This window comes from Wyeomyia smithii, chromosome 3 (assembly GCF_029784165.1).
Source record: "Wyeomyia smithii strain HCP4-BCI-WySm-NY-G18 chromosome 3, ASM2978416v1, whole genome shotgun sequence".
NCBI classification, from domain to species: Eukaryota; Metazoa; Arthropoda; class Insecta; order Diptera; family Culicidae; genus Wyeomyia; species Wyeomyia smithii.
The window spans coordinates 101367961-101382354 of NC_073696.1; the positions used below are offsets into that span (position 1 = coordinate 101367961).

Genomic DNA, 14394 nt, shown 5'->3' on the forward strand with positions numbered 1-14394 from the left:
CTTTAAGTTACTAAACTTGAAATCACGCAGAACGGGTTGGATTTTGATTTGTTCTCCTGAATAAACACCCCACAATGTCATGTTAATAATTTCCATATCATGTTAATATATTATCTGCCAACACTTTTGCATGCCGAACGCGAAGTCACGGTTTTGCTTTCATATTGCGTTCCTCGAATTTGCGGCTGTCAGATCGAATGTTGTTTTGCATATATTACCCGGCAGAGGGAACGGGATGCAATGATTAGCATCAAAATGTTTCAAAGCAACCTCAGCAACAGTAGTAATAGTAGTAGTAGCAGTAGTAGAAATCAAGAAAGCATAAGCAGCAGCAAGAAAAATTAAAAGATGGAGTGTCCGGTCGTCGCTGAATGTTTAGTTTAGAAATAAAATGTTTGTGTAAATTTGGTAAAAACGGCGTCCGTTCCGGGTGACCAAGTGTGAGTGCTTCCCAGTGAACCCATTGCTGGTTACGAAGACGCGAAAAATCCCCGCCCTTGTGGAATTCCTGTGCATAAAAAAACTGCCATCCTTCTCAGGTCTAGCGGAGCACCAAGAAGCAGAACTCGGAGTGCGCAGAAGAAGAAGGCGAAAATTTGGTGTTCCGCAGGTCCTTGATGTAAAGTGAATATTGGATGGAAATTGGATTGAAACATTCTTGCCTGTTGGTGGCGATTGTAATTCTCACATGAAAGCGCGATTTTCGAAGTAAATCTGTCGTGTGCGTAGTGAAAAACAAGAATCGAGTATTGTGATTTGATTATTTTTGCTCTGGCTGAAAAAATGGTTCCTTGACTAGCTAGTGGAATATTGCCTTTGATACCAGGCAAAGTCGTCTGGCAAAAGTCATAAAATGGTCATAAGCAACTGTTTATGCTCGAACAGTGCGACATTAGAATGAAAATAAGGGAGCGCAAACTGTGTTTGCTTTGTGTCTTTTATTCGTGTGAATTCAAGAAAAACATTTCTTATCGTGAAATGCAAACACATCTAAAATTACATGGAAATGCCACAATATGATACTTCATTGAAAAAAGTACCTTTTCGAAACATGAATAGCTAATTGACTGTTATTGCTTCAAGGTATTTGATGTGGGTTTCGTCGGAATATGTAATACTTATCGATATCGGCAGCTAAAGGTTAAAATATAAAAAAAAAACATTGTAAAAAATTTATTGAAAAAAATCTATCGTTTTTAAACTTATGCCGACTCAAGCAACCACAAAATTACCATTAATTAACGGCTTCAGGTGATAGTTTCTGTTTCTACTGTCTCTATCTCTACACAGATGTTGAAAAAACTAAATAGTCTAGCAAAAAAACAAACACCCTTGGGAAGGTTTTCGTAGAATATCTAGATAAATTTATTCGTGCGGTAAATAAATGTTTTAGCAAATATAGCCTCATACATTACCCATTTATCCAAAAAAAGCTTCGATAAACAAGTGTTGAGTGAAATGAGCCAATTTATCAGTTTAAAATTATCCAAAAAATGAACGAAAATCTTGTTAATTTTTTTTTGTACAGTTGTAGTAGTTATAACAATTCATATATCAGATCTTTTCTGATTATTTGTAATTTAAATAGACAAAAAACGACTGTGCAATCTCCGACCCCGAAATAGTGTTACAATAAAAACTGTCGAACAAAATCACGATGGAAAAATGTTACTGAAACAGCTACCAATATATGTTATCCATGAAAATATGTGTTATCAGTGCAAGACGATTAAGGTGGAATGTTAATCAAGGAAGCCGCTCGGAGGAACCTCCATTGTTCCGTTCGGTTGTTGGTCGTCGTCGGATGTGTTTGTGTTTGCTGCCCTCTACTATTGCCGCTCATCATTTGCACTAACGGCGACGGCTGAGGCGTTTGGTTTTGGAAGAACCGCTTTCGAATATCCGAGAGTGGAGCGGAAAATAGAAACACCAACAAAACTACAAGGAGCATAATCTGCCGACTGTAATATGTACGTTAACAGCGTCACGGATGCGACAGATTACGACTTCGAGAAAGCAGAAAATGCAGCCAAATGGAAAGGTGTTTTCATAACATCACTGAGAAAGGTGAGAATTCGAAATTTGTATTTTCAGCATACACAAAATCTGTAGTGTGGTACTGGTCAAGACACTTCACCGTTCAATCGATTGTTGTCATCGGATGTAAACTGATTCTCAACGCATTGATTAGTAATTAATTACTTGTATCCTGCCACAAATGGTGACAAGTTAATAGGCTATTTTTGAGTACCTAACATGATCAGACCAATTTGGGATCATACTGTTCATCTTGACAAAGTAATTATTGGGGGGTTTAAAAAATAAAGCTCTAGGCTTCTGAGGAAAAAGAATTATTTGTGTTTTTTATGCATTAGGGGAAATCTTCTATTTCTACAAGTATGAACATAACTAGATATTTACACGAAGGCTTTTTTTAAGGCATTTAAGGCAGATTTATTGCAACCTTGTAAATCAGGAAGATAAGAAGTAAAAATGTTCTATAAGATTGAGCCCAAGATGCTTCTTAGAAGTACCATCAGATTTATTAGTTCGAATTATGTTAGGGTAAGGAACATATTCTAAGCAGCTTCAGGAACCACCTGTGTATTGAGACGAAATACGAAATGTGTTGGGTGAAATTCAAACAAAAGTATATCAATCTGTTCTCTATCTTTTTATTTGTCAGAACTTGTTTTCAGATTGTAAAACTAAGTTAGCAAACTTTAACAATAATCAATTAAAGTTACCATCAAGGGACACTATTCCAATCACCCCGATAAGCAGTTTCCAACTGTTTTGCAGGCGTTTTTTTTTCAGCACCCGAAGTGGCTCCTGAATGGCTGCAATATAGGTCGATTTGTTTCGAATGGTGACTGTTTACAGATTTTTTTGTGATTAACGGTATTTCTTATATTCGTAAGACAGCTAGACAATCAAAGTTTTCGTTTCCATCATTGAAATTGTCGATATTGATCAAAATTCAGGAGTTTAAGGCCTGCTTTCTTCGACTCATTAAAATAGGCGCCACTGCTTAAGCCGTTCCCTACCCTAGTTACTCTAAGTCACTGATGAGTAGTTGAGTGCCTCTGGCGAAAACCAAACTGCAAATTGAATTTTCATTGATATGTGTTGAGAATAGTTCCTTCAAAAACATCGATTATAGACGAAAGTGAACTAATTGACTGATAACTTGAGGCTTTAGCTAACCTGTTTCCGGGGTTTACAATTGGAGGGAGGAAATATCATTTTTTTCGGAAAGTATACTAATCAGTTGTTTAAAATATTCCTCGAAAGGCAATAAGCATTTTCAGAAAAATCTCATCATCGTCTGGAGCCTTTATATTGTTTCATGTTTTTGATAAACGAAAGATTTTGAACATTAAGCTCATACTTTTGTGAAACAACAGTTTCAGTAGGAGTCACAACGTTCGAATCGAAATTTCGAGCACTCATTCATACTACTGAGCTCAAACTTTTTGTTCATTCAGGATGGCGGAATCCTGGAAAAGCAGAGAATGACAGGAACAGGTTCGAATTCAAGGGAGGCATCGAGGACATATGCCCCGGGCCCTGCAGCTCGAAGAGCCCCCTAGTTCTAGGCTAGACATACCAACCACCACTCGAAGGCATAACACAGGGTGGCGACTACCGGGAAAAATCGGGAAAATCAGGGATTTAATTTTTCGATCAGGGAAATCAGGGAATTGAGGGGAATCGGGAAATCAGGGAAAATTTTACAGGCTTGGGATTTTTTTGCGGAGTTAGTTCTGAATTGGATTTATCTCAATGCGTTCGATGTGGACACTTACCAGCAATCCTACAACAACACTCAATTATTAGGTTACTTAATTTGCTTTTTCCGACGCGAAAGCTTAAGTGCCAATAAATGCTAAATGAGTTGAAAATATGCAAAAATTAATCGATCTTTTTTTGATTGACTGAAACTATGCACTCGTGCTTGACTCAGTATTTGTTCCAAGTAGAAGAATTTTCCTGAAAAGTAATTTTCTAGAAGAAAGTATCCATTTTAGCATAGGCTTCATTTAACCATATCCCCGCGGAGTGACACAGTTTTCTCGATAAATAACCTTTAAACTCTTCTTACTCAGCAACTAAATGCACAATTCGCACAAACTCTTTTGTAAATTAAAGATCGATTTGTTCTCTAACCGTTTTAAATATTTCCATCGTTAAAAATTTCAAGTATATTTGTTAAACTGCAATCAAAATTTAAATTTCAGTTGAATTCCCGCGGGGAATGGATTAGAGCATTGTAGCACAGGAACTTTCTGTTGTATAGTAAAACTTTCTGAAAATGAATTGCAGGGAACTGATGATACCGTGTACGGGGCTCGTAACAGTTAGACAATGCAACAGTAGTGACTTTAGTGACCAAAATATTAAGAAATAGTGACTAAAATTTTTTTAAAATATCCAAATAGATACTAACAAGTCATCACGTAGTGCGCGCATTTTATATTAATTACTTCGCTTTTTTTATAAAAAACAGTGGTTAGACAATTTTTTTCGGTTTCTCGCAATTGCTTCCGAACTATTGACGCACCTTCTAACATCACCTGAGCAAGCTTCACTATCGCCATTGTCATATTCCAGTAATCAAAAATGGTGATTGCTTTCTTGCAACCAATTAACAGAAGACTCAGAGACTTGCTCAGTAGTTTGAGTGTGTTAATAACTCGAAACATAGCGAGGCCAATTAAAGACGAAGTCACACGTTAGTGTTGTCAAATTTCTATCCCGGAATTTTTACTAGCAGAATTAATTGAAACTAACTTAAATGGGATTGAATCTATCATTAAAATTTTCAAAAGTATAAAAGCACCTCGTGACGATGGGATTTTAAACATTTAAAATGAAGTTCTTGAGAAATTCTCAGAAACTGCTTTAAAATGATCATTTTGTCAAATTATGGAGAAATGCCAAAAATACTCAAATTTCAAAGTCGGATAAGAAACCAGCTAAGGTTTCAAGTTGACGACCAATCAATTTATGATGATACGAGCTAATGAATCTGAAGGTTATTCAAGTGGAGATGCTCTTCTTTACATAGAAAAAGCATTCGACAGTGTTTAGTATAAAGGTTTGATTGCGAAATCGTTAATTTTTTAATTTTCTACTTTTTACAGTCAAGATTTTAAAACAATTATTCAACTGATCCAACCAGAATTCCAAATCTGATTGATTATCTTGTCAAAGCAGGCGTGTCTCAAAATAGGTACAGGTCGGACTCGATTATCCGGAGACTCGATTATCCGGAGACTCGATTATCCGGAAACTCGATTATCCGGAATTCGATTATCCGGAATTTTAGACTCGATTATCCCGGAAGTTTATTTTTTTGGTGTCTGTTTTCAATTTTTATTCCGAAATTTTGTCTTTACCATCCCTTCTGGCATATTTGTTACCATTTGAGTCACTTCTAGTATGTTTGGGACATGTTCGAATTAAGTGAAAATAATCAATGTCCAATTTTTCATTTTGCTTCTCTAGATTTTACCCCCTTTCGCCTCAGAAATAGCTTCTGGTTACGCCACTGCATTATACAAGTAAATAAAGAAAAGAAATATTTATTTTATGTTCGTTAATCGCAAAGTTTCAAGTTGTGTGATTCGATTATCCGGAATGAAAAAAAATGTGATGTTCCGGATAATCGAGTTCGACCTGTAATTGAAAACACTGTTCCTGTGAATTTTGGTCCCCCTAGACGTTCCGGAAATGCCTCAAGTCTTCAGAGACTTCAATAAAATTTTCCCGTAAGTAAAGGGAAAAACGACGAACACGACGAGCAAATACTCTGCGGCCTTTTACCGCACTTCTGCATTTACCAGAAGCACCAAAATGAACAGGTTAAAAAGCTATAATATTTTTAGGGTACTTATTCGAGCTTAAGGACAACTTTTCTCACTTTTGTTGACCAGTGTAATTTATATTTTCGATTTAATCAAACTGGACGTGTTTCTCAACAAAAACATATTTTTGTTCAAGATTTAAGTTAGCAAAAGCGAAGCTAAACTGTTTCAATTACTGGTAAGAATTTTAGCAGGAACCAGTTTAATTCTGATCCTTTTTAGTTTTGATATTTAGGTGGAAAAACCTATGATAGTCGTAACTTAAATCAGTTTAAAATAAATTTAAATAGTCAGAGGAAAAAAATGGAACATCAGGGAATTTATTTCAATATCAGGGAATTTATTTTTGGAAATTTCGTCGCCACCCTGATAACAGACAGGAAGACAAGAAAAGACCTTTTTTGCTCATCACCTTCCAGCAGAGCGTGAAGTCATTTCATACAAAAGGGCACCACGAAACTGTTCCGGCCCCCCTACACTCAAATCCGTCCCTGGTTAGGAAATTCATTTTTCGATCAGGGTTTATCAGAGAAAACTAAAAACAATTAAACAAAAAGTTAACCGGGACTGGATTATTTATTTAAACGGTTCTTAAGCGCTAAACGAAATTATTTCAGCCTAAAGGCTAATTTAAGACGTTTAATGTTTAGTGTTTTTTCAATGCGATTCCGGAGTTTCGTTCATCTTCGATCCACTGTTTCTGCTGAATGCAGTGAAATATCAGGAAAATTAATATTATTTTCCAGAAAATATCAGGGAAAATTAAGAAATTATACCTCTTTACTACTTGCCTAAATTGTTCGCGGATGACGTCACACTTTTTTAAGTTGTGAGAAATACTGCAGACAACGATTCTGGACACCGTTATCTTTTAAAAGTCATTACAACGAAGCCTTTTCTAAAGATAATCGACCACTCGGTTTTATGTTCAAAATAGAACGAATTCCACGATGGTGTCAATTCTACAACGCCTGAATAGGGTGTTCTAGGGGTATTTATATTATTATTTCTTTTGATATGAAATGTCAAAAGAAATACACATTCTACTGACTTTTCTTAATTTAAATAGCAAAACTATTGAAAAAATCGATTCCGAATTTTAACAACTGTAAGTGGTTTCGAGACATACCTTACCGTTAAGAAATCATGACACAGGGAGGCCAGGTCATTTTTCAAATATCTTCACACTCCACAAATAATGTCTTTATGCATAGGAAATCTGTAAACACGGTCTCCGTTGAAAGTTTACAAAACTTCCAGTAACACATTAAATCGAGTGAGGTTAATCAACCGACTATAAGGCATCCACTTATTCACACGCGCTCAAATATTTTCAATATTAAGACATGTCTTCACATCTGGCATCCCTGTCATGACACGTAAACCAGGTTTATTTTTTTTCACAAGCCAGCAGCAGAAATTTCACTTAGCTTACCATCAGGGTTATATTCCCCAAAAAGCCAGCAATAGCAATGTCACTCTGTGCACTACTTGCCAGTTAGTGAAAATTTAAAACAAATATAATTTTTCAATTTTAAAATCTTTTAAAATCAAAGAAAACTCGCAGAGATCTAAGACAAATTACCTACTGCCTACTGAAAGGTCGGTTATCGATTAGTACCATGGAATGGGGTGAAATTGATCACTTTTCACAATAATATGGAAATATTTTTAGATAGGAGAGTATTTGAGCTGGTAATCGAATTTTAAAACAAGTACTGCTCTTCAAGTTAAGCATCAGTAACGGTATCATCTTCAATAAACATCTGTATGTCAAGAATCGCTTAATTGTTTGTCAAGAAAAAAATTTCTGTTTTAGGGGTGAAATTGATCGCCCAGAAATCAAGACAACATTATCGGAAAACCAACGTTTTATCCGAAGCTACAATTTGACAGTTCTCGATTTAGATAATTTTGATTGATTTAAAACTAGATGAGGAAAAATTTTTCGGTTGGAGAATTACTTAATTAATATTAACTTTCCTTAAACAAAAAGTTGAGGGTTGAATTAAAATTTGCTTTTGTACCTTATCAGACAACTCAACGTTTAATTCAATAACTAATTATAATTAAATATCAATCAGATCAAGTAACAATGGTAATACATTCACGCATAGTTCGAGTTTTCGTTTGAAAATCACAGCGGTTGGTTGGCTTCTTTGACTTTCGTTTCGATTTTTTTTTCCTCGTTGCTCACAAGATTTTTCTTCGAGTCTTCTTTCTCTTCTTGTTTGATCTTGGCGGGTCGGCCACGACGCTTTATTTGGCCACAGCTCACTAATGAACAGTTAGGATCCGTGTTTTCGTCAGCTTCTGAATACGACAAATTTTCGGGTTCTTGTTTGATTTTTATTATTCGCTGTTGTTTTGGAAATGTAGAATATGCGTCCTCTGTACGATTACAATTAGCTTTCTCCACAGATGTTGAATTATTTGATTGAACAAGGCTTTGATCACAGCTCGTAGTCGGCAGCGAGGATAAAAAATTTGCTTTAGTTTTTAAGTCATCAGATATAATTGGCGCCGTTAAACATTAAATTGTATTTGTGCCGTGTCAAATAAATGTTATGTGAAGAAAAAAAAAAAAAGGCTTTGATCAACATCTTCGTTGATATCAAAACGTGCGAGATGTTCTTCTCCAACACTCTCTCCTGACTCGATTTTAACTATCATTTTGCGTTTTGGAGTGTGAGATTTTTCATCCTGCGAATACCGTTCCGCCTTGAATAGGTTGATCAACTGCTCTGAGAATGATCCATTTGCCGGCGTTACCGGTTTGTTTCCGCCAGGCAATTTCTTCAAAATTGCAATACGATTACAAAGAAAAATACCTGTTGCCCTGAAGCCGGAGGTGACATTTTGTGAACGAGACTTTAGTGCTATTGAATTTGATACGCAAGATTTTGCTATTGCTGTGTTCTGTGAGATAGATTTGTCAATATTCAATAGTGCTTCCTTTAGTAGACGCGGGAAAATATGTTTCGGAACTGACCCTCTATGCTGCTTCTTCCAAATGTCCAGTGTTTTCCTCCAGGCCTGCTTCAGGGGTCTGAAGTATGCCACATCCAACGGCTGACACAGATGCGTTGCATTGGGGGAGGGGTGGGGGGGTAAACAAATCGAATGTTGTTTTCTAAACAGCTTTTCATCACTTCATATGACAAGTGGGAGGCTACGTTATCCCCGATGATCACTTTCGGCAAGTCATTGTCCAGATTCATTAAATAGGGCAACGCCATAGAAGTAAATCAGTCCTCGAAAATAACTTTATCAAACCAGCCTGAAAATTTATAAGAAGTTAGAGATCTATGGCTTTCGGAAAATTTTATACTTTTACCGGATTTGGAACGGTTATATCTGGTACCCTTTGGCCCTCCTTCGGTCCATGTGCTGTAGAGGTGAACGGAAGCATAGACAACATAAGGTGGAAGAACGAAACTGTCCGCGGCAGCAGCAAACATAACTGAAAAAGAGCTTTTCGAGTGGTCCATAATATTGTCCGCATGGTTTCCTCCTTTTCTGATGACGACCTTTTTGGATTTAGGGTCATCCACAAAATTTGTTTCATCATAATTGACTATATTTGCGGCAGGGATTCCGTCGAGCACAATAGTAAGTTTGTCGAAGTATGAATTTATCGTTTCTGGACAAACTTTAGCTCGGCTCCTTTTTATATTCTGCGATTGTCGTACTGACAAGACATCTTTGTTTCGTTTAATGTATCCGTAACACCAATCCTTACCGGGAGAATTTGGTTTGATTTTCGCGATGTTCTGACTCTCCATGTGATAACGCACTAGCGATTGAATGTTGTTTTTGGTCAGCGGAAAGCCCCACTCTCCAGCAATTTTAATGGTCTCCGTAAAATCGTTCTCGACGCCTTCACTAAGCATAGTCTGGCCGCCGTTTTTCGATGAGTGCAATCCATTTTTTTTTGTTAATAATGGTTCCGTAGGGAACACCAAATTTCTTTGACGCTTGACGCATGGAAAGTTTCCCGTTATTCACTGCTTCAACAGCTTTTTCCACACTTCCCGGTGCATAATTTCGATACGTCCTTTTTCCGGGGGTTTTCTTATACTTTCGCGGCATATGCGTTAAAATTAAAACACAAGTTTAGAAAGTTTCGCGCACCTCACAAATCGTGTTGAAATCAAAACAAAAACAAATCAATTAACCGACGCAAGGATCGGGCATGGTTGCTAGTAATAAAATCTGGCAAAATGCAAATAAAGAGCCAATAACCTGAAAGTCATTTTCTCGAAAAATATGTATTTCTACTTTAATTTCCTAAGATTTACATAAATTTTTGCAACATTCCATGCAAATTTTGCCGTGATGACCTTTTTACGAGATAGTGCGACAAAAATCTGATGCGTTAGCTGAAATCTTTCAAATCAGAATTATCTGGCATCCTTAGCCGAGTCGAAAGCCATACAGTCAGATCTCTGCTAGTACGGAAAGTACGTTTCACGACTTCACAAACAAAATGTTAAATGTGAAACTTAGATTCTAGCGTCAATGTGTTCACGTGTATTCTACGTGTGCATATGTAAAGCTTGGGCTTAGTTTAAAACCTTTTAGTAAACTTTTTTTTTATGTTAAGGCGAAGGATGTTCCGTGCCTAGAAGAGACTGACTGTAGGTTTCGTGGTACATAGTTGGTTGTCGACGATGTGTGTTGTCTTTGATATGAATATGAATGGAAAAGTGTATTTTTATTCAAAAAAAACTCTTTTCCTAAAGTTTTACAGCATATTTTTATACTCATTACTGGTCAACATATGGACAAATATATTACGAAATATAACAGTCCCATAGAATTTTCCTTCAACATTTCCATACGCGTTAACTGATAGAAGTAAGTTGAAGACACGAACATATATATATATATATATATATATATATATATATATATATATATATATATATATATATATATATATATATATATATATATATATATATATATATATATATATATATATAGATGAAAATTTGAATAAAATAGTTAAATAACTGGAATTGTCAAGCATAATGTAACTCAACTATCATCATTAAATACATTTTCATATGTGACACAATATTATAGATTCTAAATGCCTTTAATTACGTGATAAAAAGCTTTTGTTTTTAAGGGTCGCAAGTGATCAATTTCACCCCACTGATCAATTTCACCCCATTCCATGGTATAAGAAAAAGCAGGTATTTTTTCAAATTAAAACCCCCTATTGCTAGAAATTCGTGCAACGAAAATTTGTTCAATACGCTTTGAGATTTCTACCTTGGCGCGACCCCTCACATTCAATGCAAACTCTGAAACGAAGACAATTTGAGGTTTAACCTGTGTTGTTATTGGTTAAGTGATTCTTGGTGAAATCGACGACACGGAAACTCTTGACCGATGTTCCTTTAGAATAATTTCCCTGCAGAACCTGCGACAAAGCAACGAGCAATATGGTCTAATACTAGATCCAATACGCTTCATACCCGCCAGCTTTGATAGTGTTGCAATTACGTTCGACTTAATATAACTGGAACAGCTTTAAAAAATAGACTTCGTGTTGAATAACATTTTTTGATAGCTTACTGATTTTATGTTAATATTTTAGCGAAATAACTAGTTAAAAAAAATGCATAAGAAATTTTTCAAGTCAACTGGTTAAGAGCAAAGGAAAGTTCGTTGAAATTTTGAAATCCTCGAGCAGACTTAGGCGGCATCCATAAATTACGTGACGTTCATAGGGTGACGGTCATAGGGTATCGTTGAGCGTTACGAAAACGAACAATCTCTGGAGAGACTCTCCAAAAACGAGCATTTTTATCAAGGAAATCCTTCTGCAGCGTTACGTCGTTACATATAGGGGGTGGGGGTCTACATTGTTTTCAGGAAAAAAGCCAGGTAAACGGAATTATTAGCTGTTGAATCACTTGCTAAAAGAGTGGTTCCCAATCTTTTTGGCTCCGTGGCCCCTTTTGCTAAACACAAAGAACTCCGCGACCTCCAACCAGGGACATCCACTAACTTCGGATAACAATCACGTGCTGCACCTGAACGTAGCGGAATGCTTAGAAATTCACAAACTACATCAATCCATATCTCTCGGAAGATACGTCAGTAATCATCTTTCATGGCTGTTTAAACTTCTCCCTAAGAACCCTAGAATTTGAACAGAACAAATACAACCACATAACTTGACCATTCTTTAAAAACCCTTTCCATTTTCAATACTTATTTACTTGGTTGGCCGACGGCAGTGCTCCAGTCACCTCGTACACTAGCAGATCTTCCACTGCGTACATCCATCATGCACATCCCCCGCGCGAGTGCGAGGCCTACCACGGAGTCGACGTCCCCTCCCGGTTCTCTGCTGAACATATTTCTGACGGCTCTCTCGTCAGGCGGCCCACAGAAGCCTGTCCCCTGGTACAACTCGTGGCTCATGCGTCTGCGCCACACTCTATCTTTAATTTATCGCCAAGTATCGATCGCAGGACTTTACGCTTAAATCTCCGAGCATGCATCATCAGTTTCCTTCAGCGTGCATGCTTCATGTGTAATAACGTTTTGGTCAGATGAAACAAAGTGAAAACAATTGGAAGCTTTTATAGGAAAAAGAAGGAAATGTTCCCAAACGCGATTCTAGAAAGCAACAGCAATATGCAACAGCTCGTTACTTTTCACTGAGTCGTACGCCGCCTTAAAATCTAGTATAAAAATAAAAAGTAAAAAAGTATAAAAATTTCATTTTAATTTTAAAAAATTCGATAGGGTCGAAATGGTGGGATGAACAGAGCACCCTTCGTCACATATACTAACCTGAAATTCATCTCAGTAGACTCGTCAGTTTGTCTGTTTCTGTTCCCTTTCAAGCAATCGGTGTAACCACTAATTGTGGTCGAGAGGAAAATTGTTCATTCCAATATCAACCGTCAAACTAGAACACATTACATTGGCGACGAGGATTGGCCTGGAAAATTCAAGAGCTCCAGAATTGAACCTGAAGTAGAATGGCAACAGCGACAAAATAAGAACTCTTCATATGTCCTGTTGACCTTGCCACCGCAGATGATAGCGCTTGTGAAAAACGTAGGTTTTCCCACCAAAAATTTCGACCAACGTCTTGACGGTTTCGGCGCACATGTCTACGGCAGCTTCGGAAGGATGTAATTTATGTAACGACCGTGAGAGGACATATCCAACTTCCGGAGCAGGAATCGAACCTTGGCTGCATCGTCCTGACTACAGCTTGGATAGCTGCGGAAGAAACTGGTATTTGATTGATCGTATCAAGAACAATGCTCTACATGTCATTTTCTAGGCAAATCGCTGTACGATCGATCAGTCTGGACTAAAGTCGTTGGAGGAAACATGACGGATTTCGAAATCGTAGTTGAGTAGCATCAAATATTGACAGCAATGACTCGTGGTCAGTGAGAAGAGTGAATCGTCGACCTAACAAGTGCTTGTGTAACATTGTTACGTCAGAGGTTAGCGCGAAAGCTTGTTTTTCGGACTGTCCATAAGCTGCTCTGCCTGGGGGAGGGATCTCGATGCGTGCTGAATTACCTTTAAGTGTCCATTGAGAAATTCGTGGAAGCTCACTGCACCAATGCCCGTGCTGGAAGCGTCCGTCGCTACGATGATTGGTAACTTTGGATCGTAATGTGTCAGCAACAGTTCGGACTGCAGGGTTTGTTTGAACTGCTTAAAAGACCGCTGGCAATCAGTATGCCACTGCCACTTCGTATTCTTCTCGAGTAGCTTGTTGAGGAGATGGCGAAGCTAATGGATGTTGCAAACAAACCGGCCGTAGAAATTAACGGCTCCCAGAAAAGACCAGAGCTCGGAAACGTTTGTTGGTGCCGGAAAAAGCGATGCTTCTTTTGCAGGAAGATGCTCTGCATTATAAAGAACCATCATGCAAGAAATTAACGCTTTAGGACATAATTTACCCTGCTTACGATAATAGGTAAAACCTGACGATAATAGAGCCGATACCTCACTTGATTTCAGTTTGGACATAGTGGCATTTCTCCAGTTCGACGTGAAAACCATATTCCTCCAAATCTTGCATGTCCAATGACGCCTTGTGTGCCTCTCAGGATGGTACAAAGATGATAGCATCGTCGAGAAATTAACGTACTCCAAAAATGTCAGTAATCGTTGTGCCAACAAGTCGTTGGGAAGCCCCAGGCGCTAATTTTATCCTGGTGTAAGGCGATTGAATTTGAAGAGACCCCTATGCGTATTTACGATGAGAAGCTTCTTTGCTTCACCATCTAGCAGCGGAGAGGTCTATGATGCTGAAGACGGCACTTCCGTTCAGCTGCGCTAAAATTTCCGATGGAAAATCCTGAAGTATTCGCATGAAGTCCATTGCACGAAGTTTCGTATTGCAACTTAATGCATCGAACAAGCCCTTTTCGGGAATCATTTCTGCAGGGTTTAGGCTAGTGAAAAACCATCAGAATGTTCGGATAATTAATGTTGTCATACATTTACCTGAGTTGAGAAAGTAGGC

At 37.6% G+C, this 14394-nt stretch overlaps 1 protein-coding gene across 3 annotated transcripts in view; it reads left to right on the plus strand.

The window, feature by feature from the left end:
* The first annotated feature begins 261 nt into the window (after positions 1-261).
* Positions 262-14394, plus strand: part of LOC129729522 (protein son of sevenless-like) — a 31638-nt gene continuing 17505 nt past the window's right edge. The window contains exons 1-2 of one of the 3 annotated variants that reach the window (XM_055688153.1): positions 262-440; positions 1529-2067. In XM_055688153.1, the coding sequence (XP_055544128.1) occupies positions 1969-2067 (99 nt within the window). In that variant the 5' untranslated portion in view covers positions 262-440; positions 1529-1968. The remainder of the gene's footprint in view (positions 441-1528; positions 2068-14394) is intronic. The other 2 variants (XM_055688151.1, XM_055688152.1) reach the window with 2 other exon arrangements.